Source organism: Melopsittacus undulatus, chromosome 11, assembly GCF_012275295.1.
Source record: "Melopsittacus undulatus isolate bMelUnd1 chromosome 11, bMelUnd1.mat.Z, whole genome shotgun sequence".
Lineage (NCBI taxonomy): Eukaryota > Metazoa > Chordata > Aves > Psittaciformes > Psittaculidae > Melopsittacus > Melopsittacus undulatus.
The window spans coordinates 16,964,644-16,988,870 of NC_047537.1; the positions used below are offsets into that span (position 1 = coordinate 16,964,644).

The window sequence follows — 24,227 nt, forward strand, 5'->3', positions numbered from 1 at the left end:
AAGAGACTGTTTCCAGCAAGCTGTGAAACATTTCAGCTTCATTATGGCTTCAGATCCTGAGGAAATCATGGGGAGCTGCAGGTAATAAATTTTCCAGGAGCAGCACTGGAATACCTTCTTGGAGGTGCTGAATGCTCACTGCTTTCACTGGCATTAGCAGTTCTCAGGACTCTTGATTCTTTTGCATTGGTTTTGTTGCTAAGTAGAGTTTGAGATTATGAAGGTTAAGTAATGATGATTTTTAGTCAAGCCTATACCAGAGTTACAATGTATATATCAGCCTTTCAGTATGGAGAGTTGTGGCATGTCTTATATCTGAAACGTACTTTTTCTGTGCCAGATCCCAGCTTCTTCAGAGCACGGATTTTCAGCTAATGGCAGGGCAAGCAATGATTAGGTGTTACGGGCAATTATTTATATAGGCATATGAAAGGGTAAACCAGCACAGTACAAAATTAACTGAAAGTAATCCATCCCAGAGTGGGTGTCGAAGTTCCTTAGAATTATAACAAGCTTTATTGAACTTTTGGGGTGTTTTTTCTTTTAATACTAAGACTTCTTTTGAAGGAGGGTAAAGAATCTTCTCTTTCCTACCTTCTGTACCTCTTCTGTCACACTAATAGATACACCTGATTCTGGATGTAAGCCTGGTTATCTTTGGTAAAGAGGGCCTGGTACATTCCCTGCTGAATCAATGCACTGATGTTTTAATGTATCATTTTTTCTAAGTGAGGGGTAGTGTCCTTTAGCCTGTGGTCTGCCTGCAGCTCACAAAATCCCTATGGCCCTCACCATGTGATCTTTCTCTAACATGTTAATGTGGTACCCTGCATATAGGAAAGCTTTATTTATCATAACATGGGAGATTGTTTCCAACCTTTGAACTGTGTGGCTATATTTTTCGTAACTGCTATAGCATAAGTAGAATGAAATGTGTAATGTGTTTTGGGGAATTGGCTTGTTACATTGGAAACCAGTCTAGGCCCTCGATTAACTGTGTTGCTCTGGTGAACTGCCTGGTTTCCCCTCTGTTCTTCACATGACATAGTGTGGTAAGGTTGTTTCACCATCTGCATTTATTCTTTTGGCACGTGGCTGTTAGATTTTTGATTTGCTGCTTCAGGAAATAGAACTTTCCTTGAAGAGTTACTATAAACACATAAATGCCTTTGTCAGTATTGGAACTTACATTTGGTATTGAATGCTGACATGATCTGAAGTGAGCATCAGTGGGGACCAGAATTACATGTGCTGCTGACAGCTTTGGAACACAACAAAGGAAAGTCATTTTATCAACTCTTTATATTCTCTAGATTTATTTTCAGAGAACCTCTGTAATAGCTAAATGTAATTCAATAGCCAAACAGTTAATAAGAACAAACCAGAGTAAATCAGTTTCAGTTACTTGCTACTTGATCCTTGGAATAAAACCAGATCACAGTAAAAGTTCCAAGTAAAGTAATAACTACAGTACTGAAATAGCAACCTGGCTTCATCACCTGGGTCTGATGAAGATGGATTTTGGTTTGGTTATGTCAACAGTGTGTTCTTCAGGAATTCTGAATCTGAACAGATCTATACCTTCATCTATAAGCTCTGTAGCTGGTTTTTAACAAGTTTGTTTCATTCAACTAGATTATATTTAGGTAATCTTTGTAGCCTACAGTGTACTGTGATTACTAACAACTATTATTAAGCAGGTCCAAGCTGCTTTCCAGTATGCTGAATTAATGCTCTGAGTAGGATTCAAAACCCCCAAAGGTTCCAAGGTGATACTATATATTCGTTAGGCAGAGCTGGAGAACATTTCCAAGCAAACTAGACATAGGAGTTATGGAGCTGCATCCTAATTCATATTCTGCTTTTGATTGATTTTCAGACTAAGACTAGCATGTCCTTTTTGTTTCTCTTGTTCCAGTCCAGGCATTCTAAAAGATGTATGGATGAAATCTTGAGTGGCAATCTCACAAAGTGGGAAGTTGCAGTTTTAATCACAGACTAAGCCAGTTCAACCATTTTTTAACATCTTGGCAAGAGTGTATGACAGGAGGAGGCAAAAAAGAAACCCAGAGGAGACTTTCCCAGCTGACTAAACTAAGCTGCAATCTGGACTTTCCAAACTGCAGAGGTTTAAGTTATTTTTCTTTCTCTTGAAGATGAAGTTTCAGGAGCTCTTGAAGGCGGTTTTCAGAAGTTTGGCAGGTGCTTGCAGTGTTTCAGTGCAGTTCTTAGGAGTTCACTGTTTTTCCTCAGCCAGTTCTCCTCCCATCAGTGGAAGCGTTCAGACAGAGGGTACAGTTTTATGTCAAAGCTGGACTGATTTATAGGGCAATGACCAAAAAGGCAGGTCTTGTTTTCCTCTCTAAAGCTTGTTCATTCCCCCCCAGTATGTCAGCAGTATTGCTAGTGTGACCCCACATTGAACTGATTCAGAGAACTAAGGCTATAGAAAAGTAACACTAAAATAAATTAATAGCTTTCTTCCTGCTGTAGTGCTCTGATCCAGCTGATCATGGGGTCAGGTGAGTGCCAATGCTGTTATAAGTGACTGGGGTGCACAGACAGAGGCAGGATGAGTGGGAGAGCCCTTAAATTAATAGAGGTACTGTAAATCTAGACTTTGAGCATACAATTTCCCTATCGGGTCAAATATCATTTATGAATTATCTGTACTGCTGCTGTTTTCTCTGTGTTTAGTGCCCTGTTTTCCTACCTCCTCTGTTGTGGTAACACCAGTGTGTTTGTGGTTAGTTGAATCAGGGAGCAGATCCAGCTGGAAACTATGCTAACAAAGGAAAAAAGAATTTCAGCTTCACAGATGTTTCTGTTAATGTCCCATAGAAAGGGACAGGGCTCCAAGAAACTGTCCATTTGAAGCACCAATTTAAATTTCCTAAAGTTTATTTTGACGTTGCATTATACTTATTTGTCTCGAATAAGCTCATTTACTAACTCATTGACTCTTAGCTGGTGCTGTGTTCCAGGTTCAAAGACTTTCTGGAATGATAAGATCCTGAAGTCATACATATCATCATCAGTCTCAGTTTTGGATGTGTGATTCCCCTCTAGTATCTTTTCTGAAGGGGACAGTGAGCCATAGAACACCAAATTGGGAAAAGACATCAGTGTATGCAGTGTGTGAGAGTCTGAGACATAATCTTCATAACTATATCATCATCTGTGTTAACAGAAGTGCCATTTTGATGGGCTTTTTTTCTTAGTATTTGAAGTTTCTTTTCTTTGGTTTGGCCTAAGTACATTAATAAATGGAATAGAGATTATGGAAGATTTTTGGGATATATGCTCATTACGTGTGAGTGTAACCAATTACATTGAGCTACACCTTTAAATGCATTTCTGTTCTCTGAACCTGGCTGCACTGAGGAGCAGCATTCTGGCCTCTCCAAATGCATTTTACGTATGCCAATAGGCTCAAGACTTTTCTTTTGAAGATTCTTTCATTCAGAAATGAGATTCAATGCAATGCATTCCAGCCTTGCTTTTCTTCCTACTGTTGTTTTCTTTTGGGATTACTGTTTGGTCATTGTTTGGTTCAGGCCGTACTCAATCACCCTTGTAATTAGTGTGGAGCTAATAACCATGCGCTGAGTAATCATGTTTGCTCTGATTTTCTGGGTTTGTGTTGTCTCTTTCAGCTCCCACTGACTTTTTGGGGAGGATTTAGCACCTCTGAATCTAGTGTTATTTCAGTTATGCTCAAGCTGCTGGTGTGTTAATGGTAGCCATTAAGTGATTGGATTCTTCTGACTAAATATAACTGCCTGAAATTTAAGTGTCTATGTTAAGATGGGTCACCCAAGGGGTGCTTTACGGACAGGGAAGTTCTATCGTTATGTTCCTGGGGTTAGCATGCAGTGTCTTCACCCTAACATGGATGCCTGTGTCTGGTCGGATGGTTCCTGCAATAAGTGGGAGTAGATCACCTGTTCTATTTTGATTACATTTTTAATCCCTTTTGTTTGGAGAGTTGATCTGTATAGAACTGGGTATGTAAAATCTGGGGTTTAAATCCATGTTTATCTGTGGAAATGGAAGTTGTCAGGCATAAGAAGAGTTTAAGGATTTCTATCCCAGGTTAAAGTCAAGAGGAGCATCTTTAAAATGTAAATGTTTGGATGCACATGTCAAAATTTACATTTATGTGCTGATGTTTAAAAATGCCAACTATACAGGAATTACACATTATACATTACCACCAGAGCATGCTATGAAATCACCCGCTCACAAGATGAGCATTTTCATTAGTGTTTGGAGAATGGCAGTAATTGTGAGGTTTCTTCTGCCTTCATGAAGGCAGAAGCTCTTTATTTCCTCTGTAGTTCTTGGAAGCAGGCAGTCTCCTGGCTTAACTGCACACATTCTGTTTGACAAGTTCAGTCTCTTGTTTGGCCAGATACTTCATCTGGGAACAAAAGAAAGAACCAGTTTACCTTCCCTAATCCAGATTCTGGTTCATTTCACAGTTGTGTTTACAACACGTTTGCTTAAAGCTGCAAAGACCAGTTTGTATAGTTCTTAGCTGTCACTAGTCAAGGGGATGTAATTAATAGCATCTCCCTTTTCAGTTCCTCAAGAGTTTTCTTTCCAACAACCTTTTAAGGAAGGTACCACTGGGTAGCAAGCAAATCCGTAATGTTCTGGTAATGTTTAAAATCAATTGCATCTTACTTGGCTGACCTTGATTAAGACTTTAAGTGTCTTTGGCAGAAATGAAAGATCAGTGAATGTTCCTACTCAATAAATGTATAAGGAATCATGGAAAACCAGGTTAGAAGGGGATCTTGAGGTTCATCTGGGTTAAGCTTAAGAACTTTACCTTTTTAAGATTCTTCTTAATTCATTGACTTCAATATCAATATTGCCATTATTAATAGAAGTGTCATTTCCAGTATAATTCTCTAAATTTGAAATAAAGTTTGAAGTATTCTGCTTGTGCTGTAACCTATGATAGAAGAGAAGGTTATGGAATGTTAATCGTAGAATGGTCCAGGATTGCAGGGACCTTAAAGCTCATCCAGTTCCAACCCCCTGCCACGAGCAGGGACGCCTTCCAAGCAGCTTGCTCCAAGCTGCTCTGAGCCCTGTCGAACCTGGCCTTGAACACTGCCAGGGATGGGGCAGCCTCAGCTTCTCTGGGCACCCTGTGCCAGTGCCTCAGCACCCTCACAGAGAAGAACTTCCTTCTATCTAATGAAGCAGGAAGTAGGCTAATCTCTTGGTTTGACACCTCAAAGGTGCTGATTTACACCACAGTTTAAGCACTAAGCACATGCTAAATTTTAAGCACTTGAATTCCTCACTTCTTAATATTGAAGGTTAAGTTTAGGCATTGAGTATTGTCAGGATTTCAGGTGAATGCAATAAATCTACTTTGTTCCCCAACAAATGTTGGATTTTGACATTCTGGTAACTAATACTGTCTTTTTTCCCTTTTTCCCTAGGTGTTTACCTCCCATGGACCTACTGTGATCATGCCAACCTGGTTCTGTTCTCGAGAATGGTTTTTTCATGTGGGAAAATTTGATGAGGGTGGAAAGGTGAGTGCTATGGATGGTACATAATACAGGAGCCAGCACTTTCCTCAACAGCCTCTGAAAGCCCTAAACCTATTACTAAGATGCGCTAGGCAAAGGGGGTATAGGTAAAAACTGAGGTCTGAAAAAAATCTGGATCATACCATATACCTTTATTTTTAAAAAGAACAACAACACACAAGTGCAGTTGATTTGAGGTAACTCTGGTGATTGAAGAACACAACTGAGATGGGCTTTGTAGATGTCTAACACCTTTGGTAGACATGTCAGCATACCTGGAAAAATTGAAGGAGGATTCAGACATTCAAGCTCCTCTTCAGTCCCTGAAATAGATGTGAAAGCTCAAGAAAAGTCTGTTCATGGTTTCATTATGCACTGTCTCTGAAAAGTAAAGTATATTTGGGGAAAGAGACTGGAAGGGAAGAAAGGTGCAGGATGGCAAAAAGATGGTAATATATTGTCCTAAAGGGAAAAATTTATGTCTCTAAGATGAAGAAAGAAGGGAGGAGAAAAGGTCACAAAGTGCTATAGAACTACTATTACTAATCTTATTCATCCAGTTGTCTCATGTCCACTTATCAGTCTGTGAGTTCTCAGGCTTGTCCTTGGAAGATGTAACCTCTCAGTCCTGATCCTTGGGGAAAAGCTACTTAACAAATTAGTTGACTGCTATCTAAGAAGTGTTTCTGCATGAATAGTTAGGTGTTCTTTTGCTCCAAAAATTTCCTGTATGAAGTTCCATTTGGTTCTTTCAGGCTCATCAGCATCTTTATGAAATAAAATTCAGAGATGTCTCTTGGTGGTACTTATTGTGGTATTGCTACAAATATGTTGGCAAAGAGATTTTATTCAGACATTTGGATCCATTCTGTGTGTTCTGGACCCGAGAGGTTTTGCTTCACATGATTTTAGTGGGATTTTAGAGGTGGAATGGAAATGCTTTTATTTAATAGCAATAGTAGTCTTAAAAAAACCCTCTGCTAACAATATTTCCTGTTATTATTTCAACTACAACAGATTATGATTATTATTCTTTTTATAGCCTCTAAATGAAGCCCTCCTGTGCCATGCAGTGTGTGTATATATATATACACACACAAACGTATCTACACATGTATATTTGTATGCATGAGGAGATAAAAATATTGTTCTTTGGGCTGCCAACAAAAACATCGTTCCAGGAGACAGCAGGCAGAGAACAGAGTTGTTTAGAGCAGTCAAAAGATTTGTCCTTAATTGCATGGTAGGTGAGTGGAAGAGGTGGGAATGGTGCCTGGCTCCCAATACAATCCACATCCGCTGACCTGCTGTATTATTATTACTTATTGTATTTTCATTGCTCCATCCCTGGCAGTGTTCAAGGCCAGGTTGGACGAAGCCTTGGGTGGCATGGTTTAGTGTGAGGTGTCCCTGCCCATGGTGGGAGGTTGGAACTGGATGATCTTAAGGTCCTTTCCAACCTAAACCATTCTAGGACTCTGTGATGCTCTGAAGAGTGTTTGACTTCTTGAGCATTGTTAGTAAGCTCAAAGAAGAAAGCAAGAAGGCTAAAACATAGTGACAACAATTGAACAGCAAGCCTAATGGTAAAGTTCAAGAGGTTAAATTAAAGAGTCTATTGTTCTGTGCTTTTAGGTTTGTGTTTTTTTCTCTTTGTCCTGATTTTTGTGGGTTTTTTTGTGTTGTGCTGTATTGATACTGACTGGTTATTCATTGACAGTCTTAATTCTAATGATATTTCAGTCACAATGCATGATATGACTTCCAGTTTAAAAATTACCAGTGATGAGTTTAAACTTTTTTGTTAGTCCCTATTGTGAAGTGTCCAGCATATCAGTACTCAAACTCCGGCTGATACAGAGGACCTTCAGAAAATAGGCTGTAGACAGGGGTGATGACAGATCATAACAAAGCAATGAGTGTAAGCAGTGAAGTCAAACCTTTGTCCTGTGTGGGTTTAGAGGATGCAAAATCAAGTCCTAACTCTTCCAGCATTTAGCACCCTATTTAGCATTGATCTATCTCATTCATTTTAATTTGAAAAGAATTCCTTTGAGGCAAAGAAAGATTTTTATCTGCATATCAACAGAACTGTTATAAACTAGTACTGAGAATCCTGAGGATCTTACCCACATGTGTGTATGTTCTGACCTGACCCATGATCTGACTATGTTAATGTGATCACTTCCATTTCCACTATTGGTTAGGATTTAACAGTGTGACCTGTAAGTGTCTTATTGCTGCAAGTAAACACAGAAACAGGCCAACAAATCTCCACATTTCAGCCTTCTCCATTTGCTAAGCTGTTTCCATGCCAAAAAGCTGCATTTCTCATTTGGAATTAAATCCAAACACCTGTTCTTCATATTTCAGTGCTTAGGACAAATGGAGGGTAATTCTTCCATGGAAGAAACTGTGATTTGATGTTTATGTTGGTAGTGTGGATGGACTGATAGAATAGAAATATATAAGTCATGATGTAATCTTTTTTTCCTGCAGGTAGGTGTGCATGTTTGCATGTCTCTCCATCCAGGCTTCACATGAAACAGATTTTTAACAAATATATACAAAATGGTTTTGGAAATAAAGTTCTTTCTGGTCAAGATCTGCAGTTGCCGGAAACGTATTCTTTTTGTGTAATCACTGTGTCCAAGCAAACTCCTAAATAGTATCTTCATAAATGGTGGCTAAGAACCTGACAGGTTTGCTTTATGCACTGATCAATTAAAGCAGAAGTGCTTAACTGAGATGAAGATAATACAATAGAAATAGGCACAAGCCTATAATGTAACTTTTAAATGGTATCCACTGCTAGGAGGAGAGTCACAAAAACCATGTTTATGACTTATTTTTTTAAGAAACTGATGAGAAATAATCTTCATGTTGTCAAACTGATTCAGATGAAGAATGCAGTGCTTCCTTATTGAAAGATATTGAAATATATATTCAGATAAAGAGCCCTGGGTGGAATAGCATATTATAAGCTTCTGGCCTTTCTGAATACAAACTGTGGCTCCAACCAGTGTCTGGAGCTCAATTTCGATCTATTTTTGTGATTAAAAGGCACAAATTGAGGTGTCAAAATATCCATTGGTGCACAGGAGACAGTAGCACATGCTGCAAAGCTCTAAAATAACTTTGTAGGCTAGTAGGTGCTAACTAATGGATTTTTCCATTCTTCTCTGCCAGAGCACACAAATGTCATTCCCTCCAGAAAGGCCAGCAGTTACAATACTTCCTGAAAGGTAAAAGGCTAAGTAAGAATTTGTTTTCTTAGAGCATGAATTAAAATTACAGTCAGTCTGTCAAATAACCTATCAAGGTGCTCTGGGGAAAAATCTGGATGAAACACAGGCACTAACGTTTTTGCCTTGGTATAGTTAAGGCTGAATAGAGATCAGTATTTGATGTGAAAAGGAAAGAAAGAGTGGTAGAGGCAATGATTAATTACACTTTATAAGCTATTTGAAAATCTACCCTATTTCTCTTGTCTAATGACATTTTTTTTGCTAGTCTGTTATTAAAAACCATTTAGAATTTACCACCTCCTTTCCATCTGACTTCCCTGTCATCATTGTTTAATTGAATATCTCTGTGACAATACGTTTGAATGAAAGCAGTCTTTGGAATTTCCTCTATTCTGTCATTTCCCAAACAATGAAGGAAATGTTACAGGCTTCAGGTCTTGCAATCAAGGCAAAATGATGTAAAGACATAATTTGGATGGGAACCAAAAAAAAATGAAGTGACATCTGTACAAAGGGTCTTTAAAATATGTTGGATAATCCTGCAAAGAAGCTATTAATATCTATGGAGTTAGCCTGTGATTAGTCTGCTTGCATACCTCTGGTGACTATCCTAAAGGAAGTTAAACTAGGGAATATTTCAATTCATGATAACTTCAGTGAGTTGTTCATTACCAAAGAAAATACGATTGACATTTAATATAAAGCTTGTCTTTAGGGAAGGACTGGAGAGTGGATAATTCTTGATAAATTACTTTAGTTCCTATTTTTTTTTTCACCTTTACATTTAAATTGGAGAGGAATTTCTTACTCACTTTTAGGTTTGGCAGCTTAGTAACTGTTCCCCATGAGCAGCACACTTTGAACCACGTTTGTTGGTGAGTTCAATGCCAGGCAGAACAGCATTTGATTCTGAGGTAGGAGTACTTCCTTTTACATAGGGTGTTTTTGTGTTCACTTCCATGCAACCAACCCCTCTATATGTGTTATTTCTGTAAGATTTAGCTCAAGGCTCTGAGGAAATGCTGCTGGGCAGCTGTTGGCATATGTATTTAAAAAGAAGTACTTTGATTTCTTTACTCAACATCTCTGCTTTGTTGCTAAATGACCCTGAGTTTAGAACTTGTTTTCCTGTTTAATCTTGGATGTTGTAATATACACCATCTGATCTCCCTTTTTATGCAACTTTAGCATAATATTAATACTGAAATTTTTATCTATTTTTAATGGATGTTCTCAAATATGCAGCATGAAATGAGTTGGTTCAAAAAATAGAGTATTTCAGAGTCCCATAAGGTATGGGTTAGTATGGAATCAAAAGTTGCTTCCTTTTTGATTTCCTTTCCATTCACCAATTTTAGGCTCCTCTGAGTAATTAAAGCAGTTTGGTTTATTCTACCCAACAGTTACCCTGATGTCACTGTATGGGTTCCAAATTGTGCCAAGTTATAGCCCAGTTTTCCTTGATTAAGAGGAAGGGCCGAGCTTTCCCAAACCAAAGGGAATTTTTTTCATTTGTAGGTAGATTTACTTCCCTTGTTTTGTTTGTCATCACTTTTTGTTATAAATGCATGTATTCTTGATTCAGTTTCTGATTTCTCATTTTCTCTGGTTAGAGTGATATCTCCACTGGCTGAATCTCCACTGATTTTTTTGCTCACAAGGATCTGCCCTACTACAGTGCCTGTCAGCTGGAAGAGGGCAGGGGAAGAGCACATGTCAGAGATGAGTGAGAGAAGGTTGAATGGAGGGGAAAGTGATGGGTGAGGAAGTGGGAACGGATTGGTTCTGTGGCAGAACCAATCTCCTGTATTAGGTTTAGCATTAAAAGGCAGCTCTTGCATTGTTCTAATGCCTGTACAGCCTAATAGTAACTTCTGTCCAGCTGACCCAAAAAAATAGGCTTCTGCAATAGTTACTGTTGGTTGTCCTACGGATACAACATGATCTCTCACCAGGTGTTACAGCATTGCACAGAAGACCACTGTCATTAAAAGTTCTCCAAAAATTGCTTAGTATCTTTATCCTTACTGATGTTTCTTACTGCTGCTGCTGCTGAAGCTGCAAAAGCTGTAGCCAGAATTGCTTGTTGCAGTGGTAGGTGACTTGCACCTCCTTGTCAGATATGTATGTTGAGTATGCTGAAGTTGGAGTAGCGTTTCCTGCACAGCCATCTGCTAAGAGTGAGAAACGGCAAGCAGTGAGAAGATGACAAGAGTAATGCAGTATTTAGTTTGGTCTGTGAACAGGGAATTACTCTGATTCAAGGTAGATTCTGCTTGACAGCCATTGTGTATACAGAATTAATGTACATTAATTAGTACATTAACCATCAGTACAGCAAGCGATACCTGCCCAAAATACTGAGTAATCATAAATCCTTCGCTTATTTGGTGTTGAAGTGGATGTTCATTTTGTGCATGCTGCTTAGAGCCAGCAGTGATTTTCACCAGAAGTTGCAGTCAGCAGCTTATGAGAACACCCTTGAATGAAGCAGGCCAGTGAATTTCTCCTTTAGTGCTGCAGATCATGTAGGGTTGGGTTTTGTCTGTAACATGGAAAATTCTGTATATAGTCCAGTAACATGTAAGCTGTGCAATTTAGTTGTATTTATTAACATTGAAACTGCTCATGTAGTAGCCTGTTGCTGAAATGCTGGCTTGTTAAATTAGTATTTTCAGCTATGGATATTAATTTTCCCAAAATGCATTAAAATATGCCTTTAGTGGCTAAACAGCTTTTTCTTTGAAAATTGTGTTGTTTGGCAAAGATTCCTGGTGTCTAAAATGCCATCTGGATCCAATAAAAAATATGTCTAAATTGGGAAGGAACTCTTGTGTTGCAACAAACCTACACGCTCAAGAGCTGTAAGAAGTCCCATCCCTGCAGGATCTGTAACACAATCAACATCCCTCCCCTGGAAAATGCATGGCAGGGCTGCTCCTTTGTAATGCGAGAGGCCACTGCTGAGCAGTACAAAGCACCTGCTCCTTCCTGGGGGCGAGCAGACTTCATTTCAAAGGATTTCTGCTGGCTGATGGAAAGCAAAAGTGCACTCAGAAACAAGCAGCATTTTGACAGATATCTTTACTTCTGCTGTACCTCTGTTAATATCCTTACTAATGGTTATCTTGAAAAATGTAAATGGTTATCCAAAAGAAAATGAATTGCACATATGGATGTGATATAATAATATATCTGAATCAAAATATGACTACTGCAGTAGTTGGTATGTGCTACAGAATTTGTGTCCTTCCTCTCACAGTCTAATGTGTGACTGAAAGAGAGAAAAGGTTTAAACTTTGCTGCAGACTCTCAGTATTTCCATTAAAGTCCAGAATAAGAAAAAGACCAGAATAAGAAAGAGCTGCAAGATAAATGGAAGGAATTTGAGTTTGTGGTGTTTTTGTGTTCTCAATGACTGTGGTTGCTGTCTGCCACTCCAACTTCCCCCAGACTTCTTCTGTGGCTTTCCAAGTAGGTTCATATAAAGCATGAGTTTTATAAGGTTCTCCAAAAGTTTGCTCTGCGTTGCAGCTCTTAATCAGGAAGTCAGACCAATATCTACAAAGACAACTGATAGCTACAGATACCCTGCCCTTTGCAAGCAGATCAAGATCCATGGTATGCAGAATCTGGGAACATGGCCCAATTCAGTATCTTAAATCAATCTATCATGTAGTGAAGTCTGGAGCTGCAAAGTACAGAGCTTGATTTGGTTCTAATTTCTCCCAAAATACATATGTTCAATTGAGTGTTTCAGATTTATTTTCCATGGTTTGAAGCTTTCTTGGTCTCATTACTCTTCCCTTCCCCACACCGCCTCGGCTGCTCAGTCTGGTGTGGGTATGAGGAACAGTCTAGAATTGTATTGCTCTTGTAACGAGAAGGCCAGAGGGAACCACAGAGGGATTTTGTCTCCAGCATTTTAATTGGAGAATCTTCTTTTCTTAATTATGGAAGGAACTCAGAAGCTGTGGGAATTTGGGGGGGGGGTAGGGGACATGCCAGTTTTTTGTTCATTTATTTACTGTGCTCTTATTTTTGGTCTTGAACTAGAATACCTAAGTTGATGTTATACCTCTGTTGTTCATGTATGTGATACTGCCTACAGAAAGAAATGTATTTGGATATCTTTTCCATCTCAAGTTTCTCATATTATCTATCAGCTTGTTACGGATGCTACACTTAAATATTTTATTTGGCCCACCTGGGTTTTTTAGCCTGATAAAATCATGTTAGGTTGGAGGAAAGAAAAATCTGTATTGAAACATAGAAAACTTAAAAGTTCTAGCCATATTTCAAGAAGTTTCACCATTGCAAAATAGATGGTACTACTTTATTTCGATTATAGGGCTTTATCTTTAAAGGTGGGTTTATGCTTAGGACAAGTAATGGAATAGTATGTGCTATAGGATTGCTCTCTGACACTGTCTCTGGCATGAAGATTTTCTGATTTTTAGGTGGAAAATGTTGCATTTCATCATGAAATCTCTTATTAGAGCCTGACAGAGCCACAGTTCTAGGAAATTAGGGGCTGGTTGCTTTTGCAGTGTCTCAGCAGCAATCCTTGTAATCCCATTAGGAAGAATGTATAATGGAAATAAGTGGCAAGAAGAAAGTTTTGCTTTCAGATTGCATCATGCTTTAATTAAGGTTTTCGTTAAGGTTCCTTATTATGGGGTCTGATTCACCTCTCCTAAGTAGAGTCCAGTATATGTATTTGTATGGCAATCAGAGAAAGAACATTAGTAACAGCAAAAAGCACTCTTCTGAAGTCACTGATCCCTTTCAGTGAGCTATTTGGTTATGTGGCACTTGAGGCTTCATGAACTGTTCAGCAGCTGGTTTCTCTCTTTTGGGACTAACCTGTACCAAGCTTTATAGCCCTGTCAAAAGGAGATGGTGTTTATTTTTCCACCTCTGTCCTTGTGGTCATCTGTACTTATTTTTTAAATAGCACAGCTTGCTTTTTCAATAGCTTTATCTTTTCTACAGCTATGTTTGTTTAATGACCCGTTAGACAACTTCAGAGACACATGCAGAAATAATATGGATAAAGTGACATTAAACTTTATTCACGTGGCACAAAAATAAGAAGTGTCTTCAAATGTAAGTACTGGTCACTTCCTAGGCTGTAATAACTGCTTCTCTTCCAGGGTGTTCCAGAAGATCTGTTGTTTTTCTACAAACATATCCAAAACGGTGGTGAAGTCTTTCGAGTAAACCATTGCCTCCTGCTGTACCGTTACCATCCACAGGCTGCCACTCACTCCGTCCTAGAGTAAGTTGCATTTTCTTGGTAGAACTTAAAGCTTGACTTCATCTTGGATGATTGGCAGCAAAGATGTTTAGTCTCTTCAAGGCATCACATGGCAAAAGAATTACCAGTTTGAGTTTAATTAGTTGTTAGTTTTTTTTGAATGAGGCTAGAAAACAAGCATGACTTAATATTTTGGTAGTATCCTCTTTGGTGTAAGGTGGTGTTGCTGTAATTTGCTTTTTGAGTAACATACTGGAATTGAAAATGCTGAACTGAAATCTTTGGTGTGGATGCTGTTGCCCACGTGCTGTCAGTGTACCTGGCTTAATGTCGTCGTGAGGCAGGGATGGAGTTAATATTTGACGTGTTAACATTGGATAAATATGCTAAGTTGTCTCATCTTTGCAACTGTTCTTGAAATAATTTCACAATAGATATCGTAAGAGCCATGAAGCATTTTTGGGACTGTGTTACAGCAGCACTTTTTTCTACATCCATTCCTTCAGCTGAGACCCTGTAGCTGAGCATGTGAGATCCTGGAATCTGCCTGCATACCCTTTCTGGTTATCTAAAGCATCTGAGTTTCTTCCCCTCAAAGCAGATTAAGAATACTTTTGTCTGATTATGTGTCTCATCTGCTGCACATGGCAAAAGCAAGCAGTGAACTAGTAACTTCTCCGATACTTTGAACACAATTGCAAGAATGTGTTTGAAATATATGGTAGTGATGAAATTTTATTGGGATTTTTAATGTGCAGGGATTGGATTCTCCTGTTTCTTGCCATGTGAACCATAATGTAAAAAAAAAAATCATTTTAATTTTATAGCCTAATTTCAAAGCGAACTGTCTCAATTGGAAAGAAGTAAACAGAAACTTGCACTACCAACAGAAACCTCCTTTTGAAATATAACCAAACAAGCCTAAACCTTTCATCTGATAATGTGCTGCATTTACATATATTATTTTTCCTATTTTAAAAGGTCTAAACCATCTAAATCAGATAAGGACATTTGAAATACACCTGAGGATGTTTAGGAGTAATTATCTCAGGTGCTTCCTTGTAAGCTGTTGCCTACTGCTTTTACAGTGCTGGCCTGCCCTTACAGAATACATTCAATTGTGGATTGCTTGTTCCAGTACATGCTCATTTCACCCATCAAGGTGTTTGTGATCGGATGTCCTGCAAGCTGAGCCAGAGTTGTTTCTTTCTCTTACGCATTGACACTGGTGAAATATTATACAAGTTTCACTGCTCTTTAGGAGTCCCATTCCAGAATCCTGGTGGTGATTAAGTGAACAGTATTCTTACTGATTAATGATATAAATACACTTTTCAGTCCTATTTGTACAGTTTTGTAGAACTGACTAGTGAAACTAAACATTTTTGTGTGCATTTTAGTTGTATATCACAATATTGTATTACTGTAAACACCATAGTAAGCATAAATACCACATATGTATATAAAATCATTTAAGTCTGAAACAGTCATTCCAAGCAAATGGAAGATATTATTTGGATTTTACAGACAAATATGAGGTGAATTATTTTGCCTTTTACTGGTGTTTAAATCTAAGGGGCTTTTTTTTCCCCCCTTTTGGTGTGTGATCATTTTGGCAGTTATTTCCAAGCTTTTCAGCCATGCATCATGGGATGCTCGAACTCTTGGAAGCCTGTTGCATGTATCTGTGGGAAAATATCTTATTCTTGGAAATGAGTTTGTTTTGAATTTACTGCAAGCTGTTGCTTATTCAGATCTACAAGGTTGTGTGGCACAAGCACCCTGAATTACAACATACTGCGAGAATGTGGAAATACTGTAAGCTGTTTCAGATGTGCAGCTTGGATGTCCAAATTGGCGCCTTTCTTGTCTCATTCTGAGAAGTCAGGATAGCCATTCTTCCTCTTGGCTTTGTGCTGGTACTACTGCTAATAGCATGTTGTGCACGCTTTCAATACAAGCTTGTGTAACATCTCTCCTTGTTGGCTTGTTCCCCTGTTTGTTGCCTAAGTCGAGCAGGGTTGGCCAGCATTTGTTTCTGAAGACTGAGGTGAGCATCGAGCATAAAGAAATTAATGGGCTCATCACAAAGGTTTAAGTTTATAATTTGTATCTGGTCTTTCCTAATTTGTCTTTTGGTCACCCCACCTTATTTAATGCATCTTCTGCCTTTTCCAGAAGTCTTTTGTTCCAATTATGTGTTTTGAGCAGTTTTCTGTGGCATTTTTCCTTTTGCCATTGGCCTGTGTTGTCTTTGAATTTTCAGAGTTGGTGGAGAGCTGGATTTGGGAATACTGACTCACCAACTAGATTGATATCTTGTCTGAAATCAAAGTGATGCTTATAGGAAACTTGAGTTTTAGTATCAGTTTATGCCTAGTTTCAATCTTAGAAAAATAGAGTTGTCAATAGGACTTGTTTATAGAAAAGGTAGGTGATTCAGTCCTTTCAGTAAAGACAGCAGCTGCTTGTAGCCTATTAAGGGCTGATTTTGAGTGTCTTTCATTATTGTTCAGGAGGAAAAATGCCTGATTTTTGCATTTTCAGACTTCCTAAAATATGTATAAAGCTGCTTGGAAAGCAGTATTTAGTTCTTCAGTATGTGTAATTGTCAACGCTAATGATTTTTAGGTCATTTCCTATGATTAGTATTCTTCTGGAACAAATACCTAGAGGTGAAAGTATCTGTGAAGCAGGAAATGAGATCTTATTTGCATTCTCCCTTACCCTGGAGGCATCAGACCACGTTATTAAATGTTTTGGGTGTGTGACAGAATCTGGATGAAGTGCAGTGTCTATATTTAGATTTCATTAGGTGCATACAGAAATATAACTGTTCTCATTGTAATTTCATCTAAACTCTATCATGGATACCTGCTCAGTGGGAATGAGCAGTATAAGTTTTGAGAAACTTCTCTTCAGCCAGGAATTTACAACACACAATCCCCACGTATTGTATCTCTTAGATCTAAATCATTTTATCTCACCTTACAGCTTGTATCCTAGGGCCGTATGTACTTTGTGCTACACAGCTACGTTACACTGATTTGATACAATATCAGAGCTGGCTTTTTATAGTGTGAAGTACTATAGAAAGAAAGTTTGGTGTATAATAGAAACATTGTAAAATTCATAGATTTTTATCTTATCAAGGGGAGAAAAAGGAACTGTATATAAAATAAAGTAACTCATTGCAAGATGAAAGTCAGCTTGGAGCAGCATGAGCAATAAAACACTGCTTGTCTTTAGGTAGTATTGTGCATGAAGACAGGCAGTTGGGACAGCTGATCTTTGCTACAATTTACAAGCTTTTGGTCAAGAGCAATTTCACACATGCCGACAATAAGGTTTGTACCTTCTGTCTGAGATTCAGGCATTCCCTTTTATGCAGGAAAAGTGAAGTGTACTTACTTACAAGACTCACAGTAATTTCATATGCTGTGTGTTCAGAGCAAGTGTAATACTGTAAGAGCTTGTTCTGCAGAAATAACCAAAATGACATCATCTATTGAAACCATCTGGTTTCAGGCACTAGAAGCTTCCAGTGTCATCTAAGCGAAGGAGAACAGGCACTTGATCTGAAGCACATATTTGGTTGTTTCAGAGATACTCTGAGGCATGGGTTCTGTATCACTGATGAGCACAGGAATGCCTGCTTCATTTCCTGCAAAAACATCCGAAAAACAGGCAAGAGAGAGAAATAGTGTAACATATTCTTGCCCAACTGAAATGAAGATGAGGTCAACTGCATTTTATCATCTATGCTTGTGTTTGGCTCTTCAATTAAACATGGAAACTAATGACCTCATTAGATTCTTGAAAAGTAAATGGCATTAACATTGATAGTCTCTGTCTTTCTTAATAAGCCTTTCATGAAAAATAGGCCACAATGCAAACCATGGCTCAGTTAATGACCCATGACCTGAAGATGAACTCAGACATTAATAGAACCTATTAACACAGTGTAAATGTAATAACTCAGTGGGACGATATAGTCTAGCAATTAATAAGTTCATATGAAGTTCAACTGAACAACAGCGACCAAAAAAATCCAGTTTATTTACCAGTATGGACAAGGTTCAAATGGGATTCATTCCCGAATTACTTGTGGATTGCAAGAACCTTGAATTCTGCGTGCAAAGCTGGCTATAATCTGTTCTTTCAGCTCTCACTGTTGTTAAGAAGTTCTCTGTTCTTCCACCTCTGGTTTATCTATCAGGTGAGATTCACCAAAAATAGAGAACTCTGTTACCCTGCTGTGAATAAAAAGCCAGTGGAAGAGGCCATTAATTCGAATAGCTCCTCTTCCTGTCTGCTGTTACCTGAGTGGCATGTGGGACCAACACATATAGAAAAGGTCAGATTTATAGATTTATGGTATTACTATGGATGGTAATCAATGCCTGAAATTCCAGCACAGTTTAGGATATTTGGCTTGTATTTGTGCATTTCTCAAGTACTTGTACATCTGTCTTTGCTCTGTTGATTCACTTATGTAGCCTCACTGGGGGAAGGAAGGGAAAGGCAGTCAAGCAATATGGCGAGGTTTCACTGAGCTCAGACATTAAATCATATAGCTTTTATTGTCACATTATCTTTCATTTCAAAATAGGAGTGGAGCAGATGTTTCTAGACTCCTGTATTCAGTCAGTAGGTCACCACACATTTTAACAGAGCTCCATTGTTACTTGGGTGGATGGTATGGTAATAACTACTTGGGACTGAGGAACAACACACTTCATAATCATTCTCACCCACTGCATGAATACCCTCATTTCACTCCTGCAGAATTTTGGCTCCTCTTCTTCCTTCCAGACTACCTAACTGATGAATACTGAGGGGCCACAGCAAGTGAGATCTTAGGAAAATTCTATAAGCCATGAGAATGGTTTTCCAAGTAGAAAAATTGATACTTCTGAGTTTTCTGTAAAGGAAAAAAGTGACAAGGAAATGAAAGAAATGGGAAAAATAATGTACTTTAAGACTTTGGGTCCAGGAGAAGTATTAAGAACAAATTCTACAGTTAGAAGAATTTGTATCCCATCTTGAGGCTGAGGAAAATCTTGTTAACTGAATATAGGCAATGAAATTAAAGGCTATGGGGAAAGTGCTTCCTTTAATCCTTCCTGACATGGGTAGGAAAAGCAGCTTTGTTTGGGATGATGCAGAGCAATGATACCTCCTGGTTTTTGCTGGTGGCTATGAATATGTAATAATGCAAAATCTGAAAATAGCTGTGAGAATCATCTCTGAGCAGTGGTTTGTACAACTTCTAGATTGTTTCAGGCATTTTCTTTAATCATCCTTTGCACGTTGCTACAGTTCCTGCCTGTTGCACCTGCACTGGCTCTTGAAGGATGGGAAAATGGCATTCCCTTGTCCCTCAAGGCAGGAATCCCAGTTATCTATTCAAGAAACATCAAAAATATGGCAAATTAGGAGAACTGGAAACCCGAAGGGGGGAACTGAAACTCCCTCTTCTGACACCTTTTGTTTCAACAGGTGAGATGTATTGTTAGTGCAGAGCAAGAGTTCACAAAGATTAAGTCTGTGATTGTCACCCTGAAGCTCAGTCACAAATTATGCCCTTAGTTCTATGATGAACTGATGATCTTGGCTTGTACTGTTTAAAAGTATTTCAAGGTTAACTCAAGACTACAAAGAGTGATGCAAGCAGAGACTCACAAGTGCTGGGTATATATTGGCTTCATTTTTCACAACCCAAAATAGGTATTCAAGAAAGCAGTTTATTGGTGCTTAGATAAAGCTGTTTTGTATTTGTATTTGAACAGTGATCCAGTTAATTTGGGGTGTAATAACTTTCATATCCTTTTATTTCTGAGTGAAATTCCCTTAGATGCTTTCCCCACTTGCATTTCTCAATATAATATTTATAGAGAAGATTGGGTCAGTAAATCTGCTGCAGTCTGAAATCTTTGTGGGTGATTTCCAGCAACGAGAATTGGTCTGCTTGAATTTTACCTCTGTGGGGAGCTGGGTGGAACATAGTCACCCATCACCTAGGCAGCAAATGCACGTTGTCTGGAAGCCATCAATACTGCATGTACTGAGACATCTCCATGACAATTAGAAACATTTTGTGTGTGCCTGGAAGGAGAGATTCCAGTGTTTACCCTACAACTAATAGTTAGTTGATAATTCCTTTTATGCCTTGTACGGTTGCCTATTTTTTCTTCAGCTTTCTTTACTTTGCAAACTCAAGTGGTAAAGAAACTTGCTGGTGTCACTCAACAGAGCAGATTCTGAAGTACCTCTGGAATGTTATCCTTCTGAAGTTACATTTCAAAGTAAAATCAGTTTTAAAACCTTTCCATTTACGTGTATACAGTAATATTCCTTTTTAGAATCCAGCAGAAGCTCTAAAATTTCCAGTAAAGTGATCCTGGAAAAATACTTGTCCTTCATATGTCTTTCCTTTAACTTTCCTTCTGGGAATATAGTATGCTCTAATGTATATGGAAAAAGGCAAGTGTCAAAGGATGCCAGCAGCAGCTAAAGCTTTGCAGCAGGAATGTAGCTTGTGGTTGCATTAGGAGGGATTTGCAATCCAATCCAAGATCTTTTTTCCTCCACTAGTCAAAGTGCTGGTGCACGGCCGCAGTCCTCGAAACGGTGTGGAAGTTTTATATGGAGTAGCTATTCTTCCTGGGTACGTCCATTTGCGTGTGAAGTTCTTCCCAAGTTATCACACCATGATCAGTGATGAAGTGCTAAGCAGGATTTGGCTGCGCTCAGAACTTGCACTCTGAAGTGGGCTCTCTGGAGCTCACTAATAATCCCAGCACGAATCCGTATGTGTAGTACCATGAGGGGTGCATGTTTCTCAAACCAGAGCTTAGGGCTGTGAGGGAATGACGCAAATAAAACCACCAAATTCTTATCACTGAAATATTAGAGAGGTTTGTAACAAACTTTTGGGAACAAATTAGATTGCCTGGTAATCTCAGTAACCTCAAATGTTATATTTGTACGTCAGAGGGATATTTCAAAGGAATAATTTGGAATAATAAATCTGGTCCAGGACTTTGTGAAATCTGATAATCTGATTCATAGAAGTCAGATGTTACTGCAGTGCTGGGCCATCAGACGTCTCTAGCCATCATGCTCCTGTATTTTACTTATGAAATAGAACCAAACTTGGTGTAATGCTTACAGGATTGTGGATAATCTGAACTGCAGCTAGGAGGAGCAGACTGATCCATGGGTGAGGGTGACTGACAGCAGCATCCCTGTAGCTGTTCTTGTCTGTCTACCCACCTGGACAGTTTAGATCCTCAATATCAAGAAAAGTTGAATAGATTTTGATTTTCCTCTAAAATCTGCTGCACTTAAAGACCTGAAGTACTTTACAGTAGCTGCCCTGCGATAACCTGTGCTGACTCATGCATCAGAAGTCTTGAAACAGAAAAAAACAACATATTCTTTGAGTATTTTGGTGTTTAAATTCCATACTAACTTGATATAGTCGGAAGACTCTGGGGCTCAAGGTTGAAACTGTGAAGAATGGGTATTGGTAGGAAAACCACATGCTTCCTAAGACAAAGAAAACCATTGGCAGCTTGAGGATCTCACAGAAAACTACTAGGGTTTTTTTTTTGTCTGGTGCTGCTTTAACTAATTCCAACATCTCATTTCTTGGATCAGGGGATGTATTACAAATTGCAGAACAAGTTGTAACGATTCTTACAAAGTGTGTTGTGTTCTGTCATGATAAAGCAGATGGGAAAAACTCTTTGAAGAAGTGCTTTCAGAAAGGAAAGACAATTAGGTGTTTATTTGAATTACCTATGAAAGACATTTTCAAGTCGTGGTACCTTGTTCAAGAGATGTAAATTAGGAATATTCACCCAATCAAGCCATAAACTGAGGAAATCAATTTATTGTGTCTACAAAACTGTTCAAGGATGAGAAGTTCCTAATTAATGAATCCTAAATGTGTTTATTGTCTATGTGTCCATATGCATATAGGTATATAATAATGCTGAAAGTTTTGGGGATCAAAATCTACTCCTTTTCTAACCCTCCAGGGGAACCATTTGGAATCACCGAGTCAGGTTTCTTGAAGACAGAGTCCTCAGCTCCTGGACATCATTCACCATTTGGAATGCTGGCAAGCAAGGCAAGAAGCTCTACCGGAGCTTGTCACCAGCTAATCGGAAAAAGGTGAGCTAGGCAGAGTGGGTAAATTTGCACAACTCACTTCCTCCTCTTTCACATGCCTCCTTGCTGCTAACATATTGGAGGGAAATTCTCATATTTTGTCCCCAGACTGCTAGTTGAGGATTAATATAATTCTTATTATTCTGCATAATGTGTTTTAAAATGCTGTATTACTTTATTTAGAGAGTATGGTGTGTATGTAGAACAACACATGTACCCATATTCCTGCTTGCTGGTGACTGAGCACAATAATAGATAGACACAGTGTCTACCTGTTTATGGCCTGCTGCTGTGTAACTAACTGTGTAGTAGCCAGGTTCCCAAGGTGAGTAGAATAACTCTTTATTTGGATGGTAAAATACCAGACTACCTTATCCAGGGTTATTCATACATGTATAATAGTTGCCTAGCTCCTAAAGTGGATACTGGACAGATCCCTATTGGATGCTCATCATCCTGGTTTGAATTATGAGGACTAGTTCTACTGTAACTCCCTTTTGAAAAGCTTGATTCTTTAAAAGTAAGGGTGGGGTGAATGGGCAAGTAGAAACTCTTGTACGTGACTGTCTAACTCTGTTTGCAATCAGTTGAAAATGTGGAGGTTACTTGTATTTGGCAATAGCAGATATTTCTCAGGAGAGGTTTGTCTGAGAGTTTAAACGCCTTTTATAGCACTTTTTTGTCTAAATAACTTTTTGTTAGATAAATACTTTAGGGCTAATGTCAAATGGCTGTTTCTTATAAAGAGCCCCATAACATTCGTTTTATTACTGAATGTGTTTTCTTTTCTCAAAAATACGGATGGGAAGACAAAATGACAAATATATATATAAACCTGATTAATGTTGTGGCCCTCAGACCACACACATATGAAACAGAATAAAGTAGTTTTGTGAACCCATAGTTGAAATGAATGGACCTGGGGACACTCATACAGTAAACAGACAATTCACCAAAATTGAACCTCAATTTCCTGCTTGATTCTCCGGTGCCACCTCTCTTTCATTGCCGTCATGTGGCATGAAGAAAGGTTTGGTGCTGGGTGTCTCTCATCAGTTACATCACTCAAAGAGGACAGAACAGTCCATTACATGTAGCGAGTTAACTTGGTCATGCAGTGCAAGGTGCCCAGGCTTTGGGAGGAATTTGTGGAAATGTTCCCTTTTGCTAGTATTTTGCAGAGCACTTTGGAATTCCACTAACTTGCTACCAACCATTGCATTTTTCTCTGTGCAAAATGACCTGCTTTTATAGGTGACTCATTCAGAACTTCACATCCTGTTCAGTAAACACAACCATAATTTGAAGATGTCACTGCAGAGATGATAAAAAGGGCAAGAGAAAAATAATACTGATGTGTTTTTGCCATTTTTCTGCCAAAGAACCGTATCTTACCTCTCCTTCAGCAAGAACCAGCCGTCATTCCCGGTGTGCTAGCAACTGACAGCGTGGTTCTAATTAACTGGATCTTGACATGCTTTCCAGCTGACCTTTACATAACGTTTGCTTTGGCAGTGTTGCAGGCCATGATACTGTTTTGCTTCTGTCAAGGTTACAACTGCACATATTCCAGTATGCTTTAGCTTGATATTGAAATACTGCATTGAGCACTAACCCATTCATTACTGGATACTATAGCAGACACATTGAGCAAACTTACACGCCAGACACAACCGCACATGCCAAGTATGACTCATTTTGCAAATGTACTGCAGAAAACTGCTGCTGAAATGCAGTCACAGCCTGATCCTCAATACCTTACACAGAGTGATCGAAGCTTACCCACTGTCTGACATGCTATCTGAAGTATTCAGAGGTTTTCTCAGTAAGTAATGAAGATAAATAGCTTCAGAAAGTTACTTGGATCGTTCTAAGTGGGATAGAGGCCTAACTTTTAGATAGCTAACTTGTGATGAAATTGGTGCTGTCTTTACTGATTAAAGCACTAGTTTTAAGTGGTTGTTCAGGTTCTTAGATTGCCAT

General features: G+C 38.7%; 1 protein-coding gene across 1 annotated transcript in view; it reads left to right on the forward strand.

Annotated features, from left to right (window-relative positions):
• The window catches only part of B3GNTL1 (UDP-GlcNAc:betaGal beta-1,3-N-acetylglucosaminyltransferase like 1), a 118,409-nt gene that overhangs the window by 78,358 nt on the left and 15,824 nt on the right, over positions 1–24,227 (forward strand). Inside the window, exons 7-9 of the mRNA XM_034067412.1 lie at positions 5,463–5,558; positions 13,960–14,084; positions 22,112–22,247. Coding sequence (XP_033923303.1) covers positions 5,463–5,558; positions 13,960–14,084; positions 22,112–22,247 — 357 coding nt within the window. The remainder of the gene's footprint in view (positions 1–5,462; positions 5,559–13,959; positions 14,085–22,111; positions 22,248–24,227) is intronic.